At 51.3% G+C, this 19,007-nt stretch overlaps 7 protein-coding genes across 7 annotated transcripts; 2 read left to right on the top strand and 5 right to left on the bottom strand.

Moving 5' to 3' along the window:
* The first annotated feature begins 557 nt into the window (after positions 1-557).
* On the top strand, positions 558-5,484 carry BJX67DRAFT_331262 (putative ABC multidrug transporter). Its single transcript, XM_071027506.1, has 7 exons — positions 558-1,133; positions 1,187-2,513; positions 2,565-2,774; positions 2,827-3,430; positions 3,481-4,744; positions 4,809-5,151; positions 5,235-5,484. Exons 1-7 carry the CDS (start codon positions 682-684, stop codon positions 5,376-5,378), a joined length of 4,344 nt encoding a protein of 1,447 aa, XP_070888405.1. The 5' UTR covers positions 558-681; the 3' UTR covers positions 5,379-5,484.
* A 323-nt stretch (positions 5,485-5,807) lies between these two features.
* pgxB (putative extracellular exo-polygalacturonase) lies at positions 5,808-7,609 on the bottom strand. Its single transcript, XM_071034874.1, has 5 exons — positions 7,050-7,609; positions 6,824-6,991; positions 6,581-6,754; positions 6,277-6,522; positions 5,808-6,204 (listed from the first exon to the last, which is right to left on the bottom strand). Exons 1-5 carry the CDS (start codon positions 7,395-7,397, stop codon positions 5,818-5,820), a joined length of 1,323 nt encoding a protein of 440 aa, XP_070888404.1. The 5' UTR covers positions 7,398-7,609; the 3' UTR covers positions 5,808-5,817.
* A 223-nt stretch (positions 7,610-7,832) lies between these two features.
* On the bottom strand, positions 7,833-10,226 carry BJX67DRAFT_347342 (putative chromate ion transporter). Its single transcript, XM_071028520.1, has 4 exons — positions 9,844-10,226; positions 9,669-9,790; positions 9,039-9,613; positions 7,833-8,983 (listed from the first exon to the last, which is right to left on the bottom strand). Exons 1-4 carry the CDS (start codon positions 10,096-10,098, stop codon positions 8,346-8,348), a joined length of 1,590 nt encoding a protein of 529 aa, XP_070888403.1. The 5' UTR covers positions 10,099-10,226; the 3' UTR covers positions 7,833-8,345.
* Positions 9,803-11,739, bottom strand: BJX67DRAFT_391955 (cytochrome and DOMON domain-containing protein; the record flags this gene model as incomplete). Its single annotated transcript, XM_071034873.1, has 3 exons — positions 9,803-10,282; positions 10,491-11,597; positions 11,694-11,739. 3 exons carry the CDS (start codon positions 11,737-11,739, stop codon positions 10,218-10,220), a joined length of 1,218 nt encoding a protein of 405 aa, XP_070888402.1. The 3' UTR covers positions 9,803-10,217.
* A 1,465-nt stretch (positions 11,740-13,204) lies between these two features.
* On the top strand, positions 13,205-13,895 carry BJX67DRAFT_331051 (uncharacterized protein). Its single transcript, XM_071027502.1, has one exon. The coding sequence runs from the start codon at positions 13,371-13,373 to the stop codon at positions 13,779-13,781; it is 411 nt and encodes a 136-aa protein (XP_070888401.1). The 5' UTR covers positions 13,205-13,370; the 3' UTR covers positions 13,782-13,895.
* On the bottom strand, positions 13,874-15,536 carry BJX67DRAFT_331152 (DUF1996 domain-containing protein). Its single transcript, XM_071027505.1, has 4 exons — positions 14,919-15,536; positions 14,686-14,813; positions 14,454-14,634; positions 13,874-14,398 (listed from the first exon to the last, which is right to left on the bottom strand). The coding sequence occupies exons 1-4, from the start codon at positions 15,297-15,299 to the stop codon at positions 14,009-14,011; spliced, it is 1,080 nt and encodes a 359-aa protein (XP_070888400.1). The 5' UTR covers positions 15,300-15,536; the 3' UTR covers positions 13,874-14,008.
* On the bottom strand, positions 15,489-17,378 carry BJX67DRAFT_331066 (nucleotide-diphospho-sugar transferase). The gene is made up of 3 exons (XM_071027503.1): positions 16,535-17,378; positions 15,826-16,469; positions 15,489-15,761 (listed from the first exon to the last, which is right to left on the bottom strand). The coding sequence occupies exons 1-3, from the start codon at positions 16,986-16,988 to the stop codon at positions 15,678-15,680; spliced, it is 1,182 nt and encodes a 393-aa protein (XP_070888399.1). The 5' UTR covers positions 16,989-17,378; the 3' UTR covers positions 15,489-15,677.
* Between the last annotated feature and the right edge of the window lie 1,629 nt (positions 17,379-19,007).

Here is a 19,007-nt window from a genome sequence, read left to right as displayed (position 1 = left end):
CTAAAACAGAGGCAAAAACGATTGCAGCGTGGTGAAGACGGGAGGAAAACCCGACCCAGTGGGGCCGCTGCGATCTCTGGGTGGCCATCCTCCCCGCGATGCCAATCAAAATACCATATTTGCTCGTCCGTTCTCCATCGCACATCATGTTTTGCTCGCATCTCCGGCCCTTCTCTGGTACGCTAAGAAGATCCAAGCTCCAGACTGGATCGACCTTGGCCTTCTCAGACGACCTGCCACAGTGGGAAAGATGACACACCAGATGTTGAAGATTTTATTTTGTCACGGTTTTCTTTCCAGGGCCAATCGGAAACCTTTCGCGTTCGGAGCCCTCACTATGAACCTCCAGCAGAATCCAGCCGAAGTGGCGGCCCCCCCTTATCAACGAGAAGAAAACATCATTGTTCTGGGAGGCCGTCAATTTTGCTTCTGATCGAGAAGCAACAACGGCACGAGGTTGAGTCACTCCATGACCTGATACGGCTTCGTGCTCCCTGGCTTCCTTTTGAATCTATTTCACGCAATATATTGGTTGCCTTTCAGCGGTCAACGTCAAGTGACCGGTATATAAGCGGGGCGGCATCCTTCAATGCCGGCCTCCAGTTATCTATCTTTAACTATTGTATACAATTGTGGACGAATCCTTTGTTCCAGAGCCCTTTCCTGGCAGGGTAAGGCGATATGCCTGCTCGTCTGCAGCATCGTCTGCAAAGCAATTCTGTTCTCACTTCACCTCAAGAAGCTGGAAGCCAGACAGGCAGGCCATCTTCCCCGCAAGTACAATTGACGCATGAAGATGAAGATGCCATTGCAGAGATTCACCGCACTCTCACGAAGCCGAGTCATGACTATTCTGAACCCCATTCCTCATTCGATAAATTCCTGGAAGCAGAGCTTCAAGCCGGGCGGAAGAAGCCTAACCTTGGTGTCTGCTTCCAATCACTCTCAACATGGGGTGCGGGAGAGGAGCACGCGAATGTCAAGACTCTGGGAACCGCGTTATTGCGCACCCTCACCTTCCAGGATGTCTACGAATGGACGATAAAAACCTTGATCTCGAACCCAGAACCCCGGAGTGAGCGTCAGCTGATCCGAGATTTTACCGGAGTTGTTCGGAGTGGTGAGATTATGCTGTAAGTACTTACAAGTCAGTATAGGTTTCATCTAAATGGCTGATATTCCATAGCGTCCTAGGACGACCAGGAGCTGGCTGTTCAACTTTTCTGCGAACAATAGCTGGCCACCATTCATCGTTCCTCTCAGTTACGGGCTCCATCGATTACTCAGGCCTTAGTTTAGGAGAAGTCAAGAAGCACTATCGCGGCCAGGTTGCTTACGTCCCTGAAGACGACGTGCACTTTCCCACATTGAATGTCCGGCAAACTCTGGAATTCGCACTTCAGAGCAAAACGCCAAAAAGGTACCATGACAAAATCCCCCGGTATCTCGAAATCTACGGCAGAGTTTTCGGTATGTCCCACACGATGGACACCTTAGTAGGAAACGAATACATTCGGGGGGTGTCTGGGGGTGAACGCAAACGAATCTCGATTATTGAGTCCTTGGCCACTGACTCGTCAGTTATGTGCTGGGACAATTCTACTCGAGGACTTGACGCAAGTTCCGCGCTTGACTATGCACGGAGCCTGAGAATAATGACCGACACTTGCGGCAAGGCAACGTTGATGACTCTGTACCAAGCCTCCGACGCCATCTACGACCTAGTTGATAAAGTACTACTTATCGACGAGGGGCGGATGCTCTACCAAGGTCCAGCACACGAAGCAAAGGCCTACTTCGAACATATGGGATATGAATGTGGAAAGATGCAAACAGTATCGGATTTTTTGACTAGCATCACCGTGCCGGAAAGGAGAAGGTTTCGACCGGGTTGGGAACACCGAGCACCGAGAGGCCCGATCGAGCTGGAAGAAGCGTTCAGGGAAAGCAGCGCGTTCAGAAAAATCGAGGAGCAGGTGGAAACATACGATGAGCAAGGGTTCGGTGGAAAAAGCCGCGTTCAGTCACAAGCTGATACTGATTACGGAAGCTTGGAAGAATTCAAAAAGGCTTTCCAAGCCGACAAATCTCGCTTTGTCTCATCCAAGTCTCCTTATACCATCTCTCTCCCTCGACAGGTGGTATTGTGCGCGAAACGACAAATATGGCAGATCAAGGGACACATGGCGCCGCTTTACATCAAACTGATCTCTTCCGTTGTTTATGGCCTGCTCGTTGGATCCATGTTCTACGACCAACCTCAGACGACTGACGGCATGTACTCCCGAGGAGGCGTGATATTTTATTCGTCTATTCTGCTAGCATGGCTTCAAATGTCCGAACTGGAGGATGCAATGCAAGGGCGAGATATCCTTAGTCGACAGAAGAAGTTTGCATTTGTACGGCCCAGTGCTGTGTGCCTGGCTCGAGTGATAGCAGACATTTTGATTTCTGCATTTCTTACTTTCCTGTATTTGGTGGTGGTTTATTTTCTGTCGGGATTGAAGTCAGATGTAGGTTGCCGGACGAAGAAGATTAATGCTCGTGTACTAACTCAAGACCAGGCCGGGTCCTTCTTTATTGACTTCTTGTTCATTTATATGTGCACAATATGCTTTACAGCCCTGTTCCGCTTATTTGCTGCTGCTTCATCCAATTTCGAAGTAGCGTTGCGCTACTCCGGCCTATTTGTCCTATTCGCAGTTGTTTTTGGGGGTTACGTTCTATCTGTCGACAAAATGATGGCAGATGTCCCTTGGGTTGGGTGGATAGCGGTAAGTATATCCTCCATCTTAGATCTTTAGGCATATTCTAAGTGGCTGCTAGTATACAACACCCGCTCTGTACACGTACGAGGCTATGATGGTAGCAGAATTTCACAACACAAATTTCACCTGTTCCCAGGGTTCTGTTGTGCCATCGGGACTTGGTTACACCGACATCGCATATCAGACGTGCGGATATACGGGAAGTCAGATCGGCACGACAATCATTAACGGTGACGACTATCTTGCGGTGCAATACGGGTTCTATTTCAGCAATGTGTGGCGCAACTTTGGTATTTTGTGTCTGTTCACTATTGCCTATATAGCTGGTACTTGCTGGCTCAGTGAGATCATGGAATGGGAGCCTGGCAATGCTGGACCAACCCAATACAGGAAATCCCGCAAGCAACCGAAGAATCCGAACGTCAGCGATGAAGAAGGCCGCCCTGTGCAGGTTGACGAAACTGTGCCAGTATCTTCGTCCTCCGACCAACAGCCTGGTCAGGCTCTTACAGCTACTAGTTCAACCTTCACCTGGGACAACCTGGAGCTTTATATGCAAGTTGGGAAAGAGAGTCGCAAGCTATTGGATGGAGTCAGTGGATACTGCAAACCAGGAACCCTAACTGCTCTTGTTGGAGCTTCAGGGGCGGGCAAATCAACGTGTAGGTTTCACATTGTTTCTCTCACATTCGCCACATTCTAACTCTTCCAGTGTTGACTGCCCTCACTCAGAGACAAAACTCAGGAAAGCTTACCGGAACAATGTATGTCGATGGAAACCCTATCGACGCATCGTTCAACCGACGGATCGGCTACTGTCAACAAATGGACATCCATGACGAGACTAGCACCATCCGTGAAGCCTTCGAATTCTCTGCTCTGCTTCGCCAGGCCCCCGACGTACCTGACAACGAAAAGTTATCTTATGCGAAAACGGTTCTAATAACGCTTGACTTGATGGATTTCCAAAATGCCGTCATTAGCTCTTTGGACATTGAGAAAAAGAAGCGCGTTACTATCGGCGTCGAGCTTTGCGCCAGGCCCGAAATGTTATTATTCCTAGATGAGCCGACCTCTGGTTTGGATTCCCAGGCTGCCTCGAATACATGTGCTCTACTTCGACGACTGGCGGACCAAGGACTAGCTATTCTTTGCACCATCCACCAAGCGAATCAGGAACAGTTTGAGCAGTTTGACCGAGTGTTGGCTTTGAGTCCTGGAGGCAAGACCTATTATTTCGGGGAGGTTGGAGAATCCGGCCAGTCCATCTTCAATTACTTCTCCAAGAGCGGACAGGATGCAGAAAATGTCACCAATTCTGCCGATTTTCTCATTGAGGTCGTTGTTGGGGGAATGAAAAACAGCGCAAGCAGCATCGACTGGGCAAAGGCATGGAGCCATTCCGCCGAAGCGGCGAACGTCCAGCAAGAAATCGCTGGTATTAGAAGTAAGAAAGGAGATACTTCGGGATCTAGTGCAACGCGACAGCAAGACATGCCCTCAATCCCCCGCCAGACCGTGCTTTTGACACGGAGGACCTTGCGGCAATTCTGGAGGAGTCCGGAGTACCCTTACTCTCGAATCTATGCTTCTTTCTTTCACGCATTAGTCAATGGCCTCACCTACCTCCAGATCGGGAACAGCACGACAGACCTCCAGTCGAAAGCGTTTTCGTGCTTCTTGGTTCTCATGCTAGTACCCGAGTTCATCAACGCTATCTCTATGCGATTCATCATGAACCGTGACCTGTGGATGGCGCGGGAAGGCCCAAGCGGAATATATGGATGGGTTGCATTTTGCACAGCGCAAATTGTATCAGAGATACCATATGCCATTATCAGTGCGGTCGTCTTTTTCGTTCTGTACTATTTCACTGTTGGGCTCCCCTTGGGGTTTGCAGCTGGTTACAGTTTCCTCATGTTCTTCTTATTCTTCCTCTTTGCAACCTCCTGGGGACAGTGGATCGCAGCTCTAAGGTAAGTCCGAAGACTCCCTTTCGGAATCTATACACATCGTAGCCAATTCTGACTCGACCCGTAGTGCCGACGCGATGGTTGCTGCTACGCTGATGCCCTTTTTCATCATTATGTGCGAGCTATTCAACGGTATCCTCCAACCTCACGCAAACATGCCAGCCTTCTGGGGTTATACGATGTACTACATTACCCCATTCACCTACTGGATCGGAGGAGTGTTGACCTCTGTCCTCCGCGGCATGCCCGTCACCTGCAACGAGAACGAATTGACCGTCTTCCAAAGCCCACCGAACATGACCTGCGGCGAATACGCAGGTTCCTGGCTCGCCGAAAAAGGCGTAGGCTATCTCTCTAATCCAGAGGGCTCAGGAAAGTGTGGATACTGCGAGTATAGTTATGGAGACGATGTAAGTTCATCCATTTTTTTTCCCCTTGTCCTGGTCACTGGGGCACGGACGCGGTACGGTACTGATTACGTTGGCTTGGCTAGTATCTCTCCAAGGTTGGTCTTGATTCATCGAAGATCTGGCCGTACTTTGGCATTTTCACGGCTTTTGTAGTTTCCAACTATCTCATGGTTTACCTACTTGTTTATGTTCGGTCTGTGATGAAGCCGTTCTGGTGGCGTACGTAATGTCCCATCCACTTCTTCAAAACTTGTACATAGATAGATCGAGATAGACTTCTCTACCATTTTACTCTGCATAATAAGAATAGCTCCAAGGCTGTGCATAAGCAACTATTACCAAGTTTACAACATGTGCTTCTTATGCGATCCGGCCACATTGGCCCCAGCATCCGGTTGCCTCAGAAAGGAAGTCTTGAACAAGTCTCGGGTTTTGGAGCGGCATCCTACTAGGGCTGTGAGAACTCTTTTCACGGAGGATCCTGTACGTTGGTACCTTCAGGAAACTTATCGTTTGTAGTTACCGCATGATCTACAGCCCTGCTTTTGTCAAGTTTGTGATGACGCTGTTCTGATAGCATGCATGACCTCTAGATACCAGAATCCGCCTATGTATAGATAGATACAGCTAGATTATTACTACTACAGTTTTCTTTAGCCATTCTTTCTAAGCGGAGGAAGACTCAACACAGTCAATGCCAATACCCCCCTGGATGCCATCACAAACGATCACACCCTCCTCTCCATCAGGCGTGACAAGATCAATATCCTTTAGCTCAATCCCATTGCAGACCGCATTCGGAGAGCAGACCAGGTCAGCGACTACGTCGCCTTCCTTGCCCGATGAGCTACCATAGATGTTCTCGAACACGATATTCGTCACGTTGACTTGGGAAGGGAACGACGCGCACTCCTTAGTGGGGATGTTGAAGTAGCATTGGTCCAGCACAATCGGGTTGTCGGTGTTCTCGACGTGAATGTTCTTGTATGTTATGTTGTTGATGCGGCCGTACCCGACGCCTTCGCCGGCCCAGGCTTTGAGGCGGGCACCGTTCTATAAGGATCAGGTCTTAGCTTTTGTTTCCTTTCACTAACGTAGAGTGAAAAGGGGGGAGGGAAGGTGTACCTGACCATTCAGAAGGGTGACGTTCTCGATGTAAGCATGTTCAATGATATCCAAAACTCCCGGGTACTGTCCGATACTTCCCATGGAGACACCGTGGGTATTGTTGCACCAGAGGTTCTGTACGAAGATGTTCGATGTGTTTGGCTTGGGCGAGAAGCAGTCATCGCCAATGTCAATGCGGGTGTTAGTTACGGACAAGCCGTCGACGTTGAGGGAGTCGAAGCCGTCAGTGTTCTTAGGTTCGGCCTATCATGTCATTAGAACAGCATGCCTGATGGTTCGAAGAAGTGGATAGGAAGCGTACAGAAACATTTGTAGAGAAGGCATTGATGTAGACATTGTCGAAAGAGATATCCTTGCTGTTGATGAAGAAGTTGGTCCAGCAAGGTGAGTTGAGCTCGGTAATTCCCTCGACAGAGAGGCGAGTTGCGTTCTCTGACAAAAAAAGGATCGGGCGGTAGTACGTGTTATCGGGGTCCTATTCGTTATATGAGCTTCTCCTTCTCCAATAAAGGTTGGTTCAGTGTTTGAATTTGAGTGAGCATACCAGGATCTCTTGTCCCGCAAACTCATTATACCACCGCTGCCCATTGCCGTTCAAGACGCCTTTACCGAAAATCCTGATATCACGCCCTCCCCATCTCCAGAAGGTGATCGATTTCTGGAAGTCGTAGTAGAAGTGGTTCGCTTGCCAATATGGCACGTCGTCGGTGAACTAGTCCCATCCATCCGTCAGCATGAAGAGTGAGCAGGAAGGAAAGGGAATGAATGACCTTGAGCTCTCCATCCAATTGCACTTCAACATTGTCCAAAAAGGTCAAGTCGAGCTTCCTTCCAATAACATACTTCTCGCCTCTCTTGAGAAGGAGTCTCCCGCCGTGGTTTGCGCGTCGGATACCCCAGAGGAAATCAGCCGAGATATCGTCAGTGTCATTGTGCGAGGAGCGGATCGTGACGGTCCTCCTGTCAAGGTGACCTGGGTGATGGGCGCCAATTCTGTGCAGCTCTGCTTTATCGAGAGCTGAGTATACCTTCGCGCCTTGGGGAGGGTGATCGAGAGAATCGAAGAGGAGACCGCTGACGGAGGTTGCGCAGAGCGCGAGGAGAGGAAGTAGCTTCATCTTTGGCAAGCAAATGAGGCCTGGTCTTCCAACCGAACTCTCCTTTGAACGGGAATTGAGCTGCCAAGTCAGAGACGAAACCCTTTTTTATTTAAATGATCGCAATCCTCTCAGCCTTATCATGTCGATACCATCCTCGAACTGCGCCCAAATTTCTCCGCCTGTGAGGAGCCATTGTGAGTCCCGCCGGAGATTTCGCCATGCAGCTGGTGAGGGGCTGCCTCTTCTCCATCAGACGCTGGTGGCTGGCAAAAGAGACCACGGCAAATGCTGGCATGAGCTGTGGAGATGAGGATCTTACCCCAGATCTGGCTGGTGATGGAGCTTCTGGCTCGCGACGATCCTGGCCGTAATTTCTCCGGCGCAGACGAAGGGGCATATTCCACCAATCGTGGTGTACAAACACCTGAAAAGGCGTTGAGCAATCGGATAAAACGGAGAGAACACGAAAAGTCGACCATCTGGCTTGGCCATCTGTAACTTGCTTGTCTTTGGAGGGCGTTCGTGTGTCCTAAGCGAGATCCTTGCCTTTCCTTTGCCCCATTGCACTGATCAATCAGCCACTAGGAGGGTTTTCACTCTTCTGAGGAAGAGTTATGCTTGAGCTCTGAAACTTCTGAGAGACCTCCGGATTCTTTCGAACGACGCGCACCAAGGAAATGGTGGGTCTTGCAATGAACGAGAGTGACGAGAATCCCATCCAGCCACTCGCGCGGTATACCACGGCGAGCATCCTCAACGCATTTTCATCTTCTTCGAACCTTACTCAATAACATTCAGTGAAAGGTCGGGGGAGTCTACGTAACATTGAAGGGCTCGAAACTACACATAGCCACGGCTTCAGGTTACTCGAGATGATCAAATGTATAGATACGAGCTCCAAAGTTCCCCAGGGTACAGCTTCGGATGATACCTTTATCCTGTTTACTCCTGAGTTCCGCTATCCACCTACCACTGAGCCCCAACTATGCCATACCAGCAAAGACCTAGCACGGCCCCAGAGAGAATGGCGAAGGCTGGAGGAACCTTGAACCAGGCGTTCTCCGCATATGCGATGGCAGCAACAGCCACCCACCATGGCTCTCTAGCTAGACTCTGACCTCTGCCTGCCTCAGGAGTCAGGTAACCGACCTCCCAGAGCCGATAGACTGCTGTAAACACCAGACCAATGGCGGTCCCGTTGACTCCCCTGAGAAGATCGACCACCCACTTTCTTCGACGGAGCACCCTCCAAAAACTTTGCACAGACACCGCGAGGGTTATCCCCGGCAGATATATCCCAAAGAAGCCAAGAAATGCACCGAGCACGGAGGGAAACTGTCCGGAGTTGGTGATGGCAAGCGAGCCAAGGAAGACAGCAAAATTAAAGTTGGGGCCTGGGAATGCCTGGATGAGAGCCAGGCCGATCAGAAAATCTCGACCAGATACCCATCCCGGGTCAACGACGTATGAACGCAAGAGGGGAATGACAACGGGACCTCCACCGAAGATGATGGTACCAGCTAGGTACATGTTGGCGAATAAGTCGAGCGTAAGTGGCGGGCGTTCCATTATTCCTCGAGCTACAATAATGCCGACAAAAGACGCTTCTTCAGTTAGCCAATCATGCAAAGGGCAACTGGCAATTACTTCGATACTCACCAAAGAAAGTCGCACACAGGAGAAGTCCGACTCTAATCTTGATGATGTGATTGTGAGAAGCGCCTATTTGTGCTCGACTTTCCGACTCGCTAATCTGTGGGAGAACATCACGGGCCTGGCACGCTTTTCTTGATCTGAAGGTCTCGCTCTGAATAGGCCTGACGTGTGGGTTACTGTTTGCTAGCCCTTGAAGCTCGAATCGTTCCGCGGCAGCGACTCCATCCTCCCAAGAATCCTGAGGATAGGCGTTTCTCTGCCTCCACCTTGTTACCTTGCGGATTAACTGACCGACCCAACCATCCCATACGACAGTAACTCCACCGCCAAAAATCATTAGTACTGGGAAGTACCAGAGTGCGCTGTAGCAGAGGCCGGCACATGCACCGAACATAACCAAGAGGCGGGTGAGCTTGTCTCGAATCGCTTTCTCCGCTAGTTGCACAGCCGAGAATGCAACGATGCCCACGGTCGACGCATTCAGGCCGGAAAGGAGGGCATAGACATGTCCGGGAAGAGTATCACCCATATTCTGTACTCCGATAGACAAGGCATACATGCCAATAGCGCCTGGAAGACTGTCGATGAAATCAATTAAGGACCCTAGAGCGCTCGAGGGCATTTCTTCCTAACCTCCATAAGACGAAGGCTAAGATTGCTGGGATAAACCCAGAATGCAATAGTACTATGCAGAAGAGCATTTTCGTGCTTGCAGGGCCAGGCAGGCCCTGACAGATGGCTGATAGCTCCTGATACTACAACATTGAATGAGTATTGAACCTCCATTTCTACCATTCCATAGACTTACCGTTTGTTCGTCGATCCATCCCTCCTTCCCGTTTCCAGCCTCTACAAATTTAGAGTGGAGTGTCTGGAAGTGGACGCCCAAGCCCCCAAAGGACGTGAGGCCGAGATGCCAGGTCTTGCGAAAGACATCGTTCAGCGTGCTGAGGATACTTCCATCCTCGTGGGACTCAGGAGAGGAATGAGCACGTCGTTGAAAGCGACTACTGAGAGTACGAAGGGTCGAAAGACAGCGGGGAAAGAGCGGGGAACGCTGCATCTTCTCTCCCCGCGATCGACTGGAGTCGACTGCATGTTGAAGTCCCTCGTGGTGCTCCACTGGTGAGCCAGAGATTCTTCGGAGACATCAGCTCTTCGTGATGACGCGATCCAGCGTCGTCAACACGAGTTGTCCCGATTCAGCAGCTCATCCGATTGTGGTTGCCTACGGCGCTGCACGGTGGCTGATGGCTCAGCCACCCCAGCCCAGGATTGCGTTGCCGCTTCATTTGGTCCAGGCCCAGTTACATGATTCAGATTAAGTTACACTCATGTGCGCCGATCACATCGCATTATCTCTCCAGTTCTCAATCATCGCCCTCACCCGGTCGCGTCTTCCCCTGTCTCATGTTGAATCCTGGCCGTGGCTCCCAACGTCTGCCCGGCTCTTACGGCCACCCATGTTCTGATTCCCATCATCCCCCCTGTCTTTCACTGCCCTAAACAACTGAACCGCCACATAGATCAATCCAAGAACGCCACCAATCACCGAGTAAGCAATGACCGCGCTCCTTGGGGTGTTTGGATTGCCAATCCCTGCCAAGCGGAAACCAAGGCCACCATTCACGATGCCGACGATGATCATTACGCGGCCCAGCCAGCGATGGCCATGAGCAAAGATACTCTTGCCGCCGGTTCGACGAAAGTGCAGGTGCTGAAGCAGGCCCATCGCGGGCTGGAACAAGATGAGAAGGCCGAGGACAACGAGACCAAGCACGGGATGAGGCTCCTCCAGGAGGTCGTTGTCCTTACCAAGCTTAATTCCCAATCCCATCCCTGCAATGGCCAATGATAGGGCCAGAATCTGAAGGGGAGCATGGGCCTTGACGATGATTCCTGGGACAGGGATGGCCGTAATCAAGCCGAACGAGGGGAACAGGAGCACGAATGCAATGCTCATGATAAAACCATGAGCAATGAGGATAGTGTCGCCGTTTCCCGCGTCTCCTCCAACCTCATTAGGCTGATTTGATGGCGAGCTCGCGTCATAATCCAAGAATGGATTTTCGAGAGTCGTGACTGCGTTCGATAAGTCAATGCTGGTACCGCCAAAATCATCATGGAAGTTGATGTTGGCCTCCGGGCTTTCGGAATCGAGTGGCTGTCCACCCTTGTACGCGAAGATCCACGACGAGCTGGGTGAAAATCGACATGAGTCGCAGCGCACATTCGCGGTCATCACTCCATCCTCAATGCCGGTTCCCTCCAAGAGCGAAACCTCGGCTTGAGGATTATACTCTGGCTGCACATGCCCGACTCCTGAGCGCGGGGAAATAGTCACGTTCTGTGAGGAAGCTGAGTATAGAACAAAGATATCGGCTCCAGCCATGCGCGTTCCTTGACCAAGTGCGACCCATTCAAAGGTTGTGGGAGCGCGTATCTGAAATAAAACGGACCCTGAGCCTGAGGACACAGTCTCCTCAGGAACGGTGACGCTATAATATATCCCGGGCTGGCCTTCTGGCGAAAATGTATCGATCTTGGCCGTGGCAAGGGAGCCTACTGGTATAAGAGTTAGCACGAGGACCATCCACTGGCCAAGGGGAAAGGAGACACAAAAGGCAAGCCAGAATGTGACAGACGGAGGAAACTCACAGAGCCCCAAGACGGCCGCGCTCGTAAGAAGTGGCTGGCACTTCATTGTCTACTCCAGGATGCGATGTACGACTCTGATTGTGATGGAGCCCGAACACGGGGGTGAGCATTATCTATATATCTGGGTGCTCAAAGCCAAGTTCTCTCTTTGAGCTCTGACAACGACAAGAAGTCCCCCCGAAACTCCGCCTCGAAGTGATCTGCGCCCCCGGCGTGACGAAAGCTTTGGATGTGGACCACCCTTCCTTTGTAGGCGGCCTCTTTTCCCCAATTGAATTAAGGTTGAAACGAATAATAATCACAACCTCAAACTTTAGTGGCCAGTTCAGCAAGGAACCTTGCCCTGGTCCATCCCCAGCCCCGAACCCTGACTGTCATGTCATGTCTTGAGACAAGACAAGGTTATTCATGATGCCCTCATCATGCTGCTTCTCCCAACGGCATGACCCCCCTCACTCCTCATCTGATCCTCGTCCAATTAATTTTTCCGGATACTTTCAATACCAGGCTGCGCCCGCCCGCAAGACAGCCAGAGTTCAGGCGCCACTCTGCCTTTCTTTGGTTCTTTGGTCTTTAGCGCCGAGAAGCGTACGTAGGACAAGACGTCCAGTGCCCTGGACCCAAGCTTTTTGCCTTTCTGCACCCCACGCGGACCATTGGCCCCTGAGACAACATTGGACTTGGGAGTCGTCATCCTCCTCCATTGCGCAATCACGTCGACAAGCTTCACTTGGTTGGCATCAAGTGGGTGATCCCGACTTGTCTTCTTCGGGATCCACCATGGACCGTGGAGCATGTGACCCTTGCATGCAGAAGTGCCCCCTGAAGTCATGAAGCAGCACTTCTGATGACCTGAGGAGGGGTAACTTGCCTCCGAGGAGGTTGGAAGTGGTCAATACCTAGCGAAGGAAAAACTCGTCACGATGCATCAAATTCCCTTGCGTCAATTATTGGCCCTCCGAAACTTCCAACAGCCCATGTCGAGCACTGCTTCCTGCCAGCCCCGCTGAAGAAGCTGAGCAGAAGGGTAAGTTACTTTGGGAATTTCGTGTGATGGATAATCAACAAGGGCCCCCGGGGCGCCGCTGGTCTCTTCCCAAGACACACCCGTGGACCTTTTCTTCCAAGGTTCCAATCCTCCATCCCCTTTCCGCAAGCGCAATCTTCGGGTACCCACGACATCTCACTCTTACGCGGCGAAGAAGTGAGGGAGAACACTTTAAACATCGCAGCGTAGGGTTGCCCTTGTCCAACTCTTCCCTTGTTCTTCTTCTTCTTCTTCTTATCCACTCAAGGGCCCTGGTCGAAAGTCTCCCAAGAGGATCAGATAGTATTGTCGACTGAGGAAGGAATGCAGGGTCTCAGCGGCTGGATTGGTCGCTATCGAGGGTCCACGTACAGAAAGTATGCTTCTGCCTGTCCAGCACAACACACGAAAACCAGAGACTTTCTCAACCGAGTTTTCAATTAATTGACTTCCATCAAACTGAAGAAAAGCCCGATTGTTCCTCGTTCCGTAGCCCGTAGCCAGCTCAAGGAAGCTCCCCCAGCCATATTCCCCGCAATTTTGCTGAGACAATCAAAAAAAAAACAAACTCCACTTCGTTCACCACCTCCATCCACCCTCTTGATGACGATAACCTACCCCCAACCAACCCGTTCCCCCTTCCGTCGAAAATGCCATACAATGCCCTCATCCGCACACACCACATCACCTCCCGCAAAAAGGTCGCCGCCCTGAAACGCGCCGCAGACACACACAACTGCTTCGCCCTCCTTCGCTCCGGCGGCTGCCCCGGTATCATGTACGTCGAAGCGAAGGAGAAGGACGCCGTCGAGTCGTGGGTTAACGTTGTTCGAAATCTGCGGTATAAGGATTTCCAGCTCGTCAGTCGGCCTGCGGCGGCGATGGTGGAGGAATTGGAAAAGAAGGAGAGGGAGAAGGGGGTTGGTAAGGGCAGCAGTGCGAGGGAAGTCGACGGAGGGGCCGGCTTGTCCGAGGTCGAGAGCGTTAAGGACTTCGGAAGTGTGATGGAGCAACGCGGGGTTTGGCAGTGGTGGAGGAAGGGGATGGGGTATGTGGGCTAAGCGATGCTCTACGGACCTTTCTCTGGACTCTACCAGGATGGTCACTCGGGCGAGAATCCATCGTCTATGATGCTCTGGACCTTCTGATTACACACTCTACCTCCACAGACTGATGCCGCCGGCTTCACCAGCTCGATTGGGACTGCGCGTCGCTCCCGTATCCGCAGTCTCTTGGGTACATACAGGGATAAAACTATCCACAGATGGCGTGAAAACACCCCGATCGTCTAATGGACGTGTTCTGGGCGACCAGGCAACCTTCGTATAGGTTTCTTCTGGCCCAGATCATCTTCCAGCACCAGAACCTCCGGGCTTATCGGTAAAGGAGCCAAGGCTCTTTTCTGGGTCTTCGTGATCGAACAATTTCGAGAACTCAGTGTCTCTCTCCCTGCGCAGGTTTCGAAGGCGCTCTGCAGGGCCTGTTGGTCTGTCCACCCGTTTATGAAGTCCCCATGCAGACCGTATCCCGTTCGATCGCCAGTTGAATATACCCAATTCTCATAATCGGGGAACGGTTTCGTGTTGAAGAGGAATTCTACAAATATCGAAAAGATGGCTATGGGGTGAGTCTTCGGACAGACACCCTTGTTATAGTCTCCAGTCGCTGGATATGCCATCTGTGAAACAATATCAGTCAAACGGGATCACACATACCCCTCAAGAAGGACTCACGTGGCTCTTATGATCTGGACTATCCAAATTCTTCCCATCCCAACAAGATGGGAAGAAAACCTGCGACCTCAGCTTTGAACACCCCGTTCGGGGAAGGTGTTTCGTCTCCTTCGACGTCCCATTCTGCTGGAGACACATATGCGAGATGGCACGCTGCGAAAAGTCGGAGTCGTTATACGTCCTGTACCCTGTCAGCACAGCCCAGCAAGTCTCTCGACGACGGGCATCCTACTGAAGCTTCGCGTCCCCAGCAACGACACGAAGCCCAGCCGGCGGCGCCAAAGGATACGCCCCATCCCGGCACCCGGCCTCCATCCCCCCAGCGGTATAATTGCACACTCGATCAAGGTAATAAACAGCCTGCTTGCGATGATCAGTCTCACACGCACGCATACGCGCAACGCAACCGATAAGGGCTACCCAGACGAGAAAACGAGAAGCAGGAGAAAAAAAGAAAAGACATACGCTCCACTCATACCCGATCATCTCGAAACCGCCATCCCGCGTCGCATTGGCGTGATAAAGCGCCGGAATCCAGTAATTGCTTCTATCCATGGCGACCTCGCATGTCGTTTCGTTCGCGCTGCGCGCCGTCTCGAGGCTCATGCTTTGCTGGAATCCTGTCCCTCCCGTAACGACATGTGTGTGCGTGGATGGCCGCCCCGGAGAGACGATCGGGTCGGAGAGTTGGGTTGTTAGCGGGAGGCAGGTAAAGCTAAATTTATCTGTGATTGTGATGTTTGTTTTGGGGGGTGGGACTGGGATTTCTGATCCCGTTGTTTGTGGAGGATAAGTGAGGATGAAGGCCAGCGCTATGATGCCACTGTATAGTTTGCAAGTGGCCATTGTACTTCACATTATCGCAGGAATTTGAAAGAGAAAAGCGGGATCCGTGGGTTGAGAAGATATCGCGAATACGGAGATGAGCGATATTGCGTAGTTTAAAAGGTCCTCAGTCCCACTGGAGTATGCTTACATGTTGCTCACATAGCTAAAAAGCCACATACCAGACTCCTTGCCAAACCCAAATCTGCCCCTCCAGGGGACATCCCAATCTTCCTCATGGCTAACAAGGATTTCGAAGTGGATGAAATATCTGACAACTGAGCAACTGATTCTTTCCTCGTGTATGTGTATCATGCCTCTATGTGCGCAAATTCACTCCATATCGAATGCACAATGCTGATCCCCAATGCCTCACGCCGAACGCCAAATAGTACCAAACTACGCTCCAGGCTCGGCATTCGCGGGAGGATCATTCCCAGGAGGCCAGTTAGGCGCAGGATAACTCAAAAGTTTGCAGACGTCCTATCGAAACCGATCAGCAAGGGGTGCTTTTTCCTATCTGCAAATGTGAAGAAGGGTGTCCTACCCTCCGTTTAATCCGAAAATCATCATAAAGCTTCATCCATATATCACGATCGCGACAGCCGCTCTCATGTAACGTCCCCGGATTGTTCTTGCACTTGGGCAGAATATCAGCTAGCATCTGATGCGGCCACATAACCCAGGGCTTCGGCAGTGGCCAATCCGAAAAGTGCACAAATTTAGCTTCTGCAAGTACTTTATCAGGATCCCAGACCTCGTCGTCGCTTCCGAGAAATGCGGTGTGGTCTTCCGACCGGAACTCGCCTGATATCAACCCGTACTGTCTGTGGGGGAGGACCATGGCAGAATTCCCGTAGAACTCATTCAGTAGTTCCATGTCATATTTAATTCGCGAGCTCTCCTCCCCGGTACCGCTGTCGCTTGCTTCCATACTGAGAGCTGCGTCCAAGAGGGCTTTGTACCGGCGGTATGAGGGCTCAATCACAACAAGGAGTGAGGAGAGGGTGTTCTGCTCCGGGAGGAGCCAGTAGGCGCGGGGCATTGCGACGGGCGTATGGGGGAGGAAGAAAAGCTCGTCCAGGTTCTGTAGAACGAGAATATCGGAGTCAAGATGGATTATTCGTTCGTATTCGACCTCGCCAAAGGCTAGCAGCTTGGATATGCTTTTATCCCACGGCTCGTCGGGACCTATTTACAGTCGTGCGTAAATTAGCGTCTCGAATTAGGCGTAGGAGCTTAGAAGTTGAACGCACCCGCATCTGGTTTAATCATTTCCACCTCTATCGGGATCAACATTGCCTTGTATTTCTCCTTTGCCAGTCGCAGTAACTGGCTGTCTCGATCATGATCGCTATCAACGACCACGTCCCAGTCCTTGGGATAGAATAGGACCCGTTGTGCTCGACTCCCAAGTCGCTCTAGGGCATCGAAGACCAAGACTGCATTGCACAAATATGGGCTGGAAGTTGCATATTGGCTGTATGCGTAGCGAGACCAATCCACCAAGTCATAGTTAATGTGCGGTACGGGTAGAGGAGGAGGCGGCTCCCTTCGGAGGAAAAGGACAAACAGGATGAAGGCGAGTATGAACACCCAGGTTCGAATACGTCTGAGCTGCCGTCTGACTATCGCAAATAGCGGTTCGTCGGGGATATCAAAGAAGTCGGCCTCAGAGGCTCCAGATCCTTTTCGTGGGTGAATGGCCATGGTCCGTCGAAGTTTTCGACTGACAATGTATCAGAAAAATAGGCAAATGTCCCATCTTTGGGACTGACAATTATAGGTCTCCTTCGAGTGACTTGGTGCGGAGGGATTGGAAATGTTCCTTCTGGGGTTCTCGGCTCCCCAAAGCCGCTGCTCTGCACGTGACTGCGACAGACGCCAGAAAAAGCCTTTAATCAAACCGCGATACAGGGGTAACTGCACGATTAGGGCATGATCAGAACCAAGGCACGTTCTGGTCGTGTGTGTGTTCTTGGGGAAGACGATGTTCAATTCTAAGTTATCGGAGACGCTGTCGAGAGACTTGGTAGGTCACACCCCCTCAGCGTGGAGCGACTTTGTTCCGCGATGCTGGACATACTCCAGCCCTTTACAGGTGCTCTCATGCCTCTGAAAATTTATTCTTACTAAATATTCTACATTCTTCCGTGGTATCATGGCTGTCATAAACTTTGTGGCTTCCCTTTTTATCTACTAGTACATTTTCCAGCCTTCGCGGGCGTTCCTCGTGGGGTTATTTTATCACTAACACATACTGAATTCGAGACCTCGAAGGCTCGAGGCTTTCAAGTGCATACTCTGGTTGACAAAGTGGCTCCTCCCCGTCTTCGGTTTCGAGTCTAGTCTCTACTTTCACTGCATCCATCCAAGACGCGACGCCCCAACAAATTCGTCCTCATTGAGATCGCTTTCGAAATACGGATCGAGGCCACCATACGGACCCGAGGCTCCACTCAATGCAGCTTCTCGATGAAGCATCTATTGCATGCCGAGGATGTCGGGGGATGGGAGTGGGTGCGTGTCGGGGTTGTCTGTTGTGAATTCGAAGACGTCCCCGGGACTTAATCTGAGCGCCAGAACAACGCCAGAGCTCATCTCCCAGAGCAACCTTGGCATCCACCTGGCCGTGGGTATCTTGGGGCATAGTCGGCGCCTGGCAGAGCTCGACTTCGTCCAGGTAAATGGACGGCTTGAGCCAGAAAAATGCTACCGCGAGCTTTTCTTCTCCTCGCCCTGCGAATGAGTCCCCAATGCAAGTGCAGCCTTTCCCTATTAAGCATGGAGGGCAGTGTACAGGGACATAAGATTGCAAGGCTGCTCGGTACCCTCTCTACCCAACACAGCGCGTTCCAAAGAACGTGCGGTCGCGGCTCGATAGCCTGAACGGCATCAGTAAAAGACCTCTCCTGATGGACGCAGTGAACAGACCCGGTGATTGAATGACTCAGTTTTTAGACGGAGATGAAGGAAAGGAACACGGGCGAGATTGAGATGAGAGTGAAAAGAGCTTCAATTTGACTGAGAATACTGGCTTTGCGTGAGTCAGGTTGGGATGTTTCGAGTTCCCCCTTTTCTTTGGGGCTCCTCTGAGCAGCTCAGTCCTGAGGCCTTGTAAAGGCTTCTCTTTCGCAGCAAAGTGCGAGACGTGGCTTAAGAAGCCAGCCATGCCGACGTAGGTTGAGAGGTCAGTGAGTGTCCGGGGAGATTTGATTTCGCGAAGAGCTTTGAGTCTGTCCTCTGTGGGCGTGAGAAGATACACGTTCTTTCAACCAGAAGTGTCAGAGATTTCCAGAACAAGACTTCCTCCACTGCTCCTCACTTCTGGGCGAGCAACAGCGGATATATATGGGCGATTTGAGCCTGGTCTTCTGCTCCCGTGATCAAATTTGTTCTTGTCTCACTTCCGGCACTAAAATCGCTGGTATCTGAAATCCAAGCAGATGTATGGGATGTACTCACCTCTTGAACTGCAGCCCACGAGCGAGCGATACGCTTGCCACCCATCGAAGCGGAAGTTGCTGTTGAGTTGGCTATGACGGGCAAAGCCACGCTGCCAGTGCTTGTTCCGGAGACTCCTGAGATGGAAAGGTCCAACGGGTCCGTGGAAGTCTGCCTCGAAGTTGGGTAATTCGCTGGCTTTGAGATGCGACGTCACAATGTCCCTGAAACGGAAGAGGTTAGCTGACAATCCGGCAGGTTACGGTACGGCCTCAATACGCTAAC

This window comes from Aspergillus lucknowensis, assembly GCF_044049455.1.
Source record: "Aspergillus lucknowensis strain CBS 449.75 chromosome Unknown BJX67scaffold_9, whole genome shotgun sequence".
NCBI classification, from domain to species: Eukaryota; Fungi; Ascomycota; class Eurotiomycetes; order Eurotiales; family Aspergillaceae; genus Aspergillus; species Aspergillus lucknowensis.
Note: the sequence above shows the minus strand (reverse complement) of the source record. Positions and strands in the feature narration are given on the sequence as shown.

What these genes read in the sequence shown, in the direction of transcription:
- BJX67DRAFT_331262 (XM_071027506.1), top strand. Translation starts at nt 682, where the DNA reads ATGCCTGCTCGTCTGCAGCATCGTCTGCAAAGCAATTCTGTTCTCACT. An exon ending in CGGAGTGGTGAGATTATGCT is followed by an intron (nt 1,134 to 1,186) that starts GTAAGTACTTAC and finishes GATATTCCATAG; the next exon opens with CGTCCTAGGACGACCAGGAG. An exon ending in CTTGGGTTGGGTGGATAGCG is followed by an intron (nt 2,775 to 2,826) that starts GTAAGTATATCC and finishes AGTGGCTGCTAG; the next exon opens with TATACAACACCCGCTCTGTA.
- pgxB (XM_071034874.1), bottom strand. Translation starts at nt 7,397, where the DNA reads ATGAAGCTACTTCCTCTCCTCGCGCTCTGCGCAACCTCCGTCAGCGGT. An exon ending in AATTGGATGGAGAGCTCAAG is followed by an intron (nt 6,992 to 7,049) that starts GTCATTCATTCC and finishes GGATGGGACTAG; the next exon opens with TTCACCGACGACGTGCCATA. An exon ending in TCACCCTTCTGAATGGTCAG is followed by an intron (nt 6,205 to 6,276) that starts GTACACCTTCCC and finishes TGATCCTTATAG; the next exon opens with AACGGTGCCCGCCTCAAAGC.
- BJX67DRAFT_347342 (XM_071028520.1), bottom strand. Translation starts at nt 10,098, where the DNA reads ATGCAGCGTTCCCCGCTCTTTCCCCGCTGTCTTTCGACCCTTCGTACT. An exon ending in GATGGATCGACGAACAAACG is followed by an intron (nt 9,791 to 9,843) that starts GTAAGTCTATGG and finishes TCAATGTTGTAG; the next exon opens with TATCAGGAGCTATCAGCCAT. An exon ending in TTAGCCTTCGTCTTATGGAG is followed by an intron (nt 9,614 to 9,668) that starts GTTAGGAAGAAA and finishes TTTCATCGACAG; the next exon opens with TCTTCCAGGCGCTATTGGCA.
- BJX67DRAFT_331051 (XM_071027502.1), top strand. Translation starts at nt 13,371, where the DNA reads ATGCCATACAATGCCCTCATCCGCACACACCACATCACCTCCCGCAAA.
- BJX67DRAFT_331152 (XM_071027505.1), bottom strand. Translation starts at nt 15,299, where the DNA reads ATGGCCACTTGCAAACTATACAGTGGCATCATAGCGCTGGCCTTCATC. An exon ending in TGATCGGGTATGAGTGGAGC is followed by an intron (nt 14,814 to 14,918) that starts GTATGTCTTTTC and finishes CATCGCAAGCAG; the next exon opens with GCTGTTTATTACCTTGATCG. An exon ending in GTCCAGATCATAAGAGCCAC is followed by an intron (nt 14,399 to 14,453) that starts GTGAGTCCTTCT and finishes ATTGTTTCACAG; the next exon opens with ATGGCATATCCAGCGACTGG.
- BJX67DRAFT_331066 (XM_071027503.1), bottom strand. Translation starts at nt 16,988, where the DNA reads ATGGCCATTCACCCACGAAAAGGATCTGGAGCCTCTGAGGCCGACTTC. An exon ending in AATGATTAAACCAGATGCGG is followed by an intron (nt 16,470 to 16,534) that starts GTGCGTTCAACT and finishes GACTGTAAATAG; the next exon opens with GTCCCGACGAGCCGTGGGAT. An exon ending in ATTTTCGGATTAAACGGAGG is followed by an intron (nt 15,762 to 15,825) that starts GTAGGACACCCT and finishes CGGTTTCGATAG; the next exon opens with GACGTCTGCAAACTTTTGAG.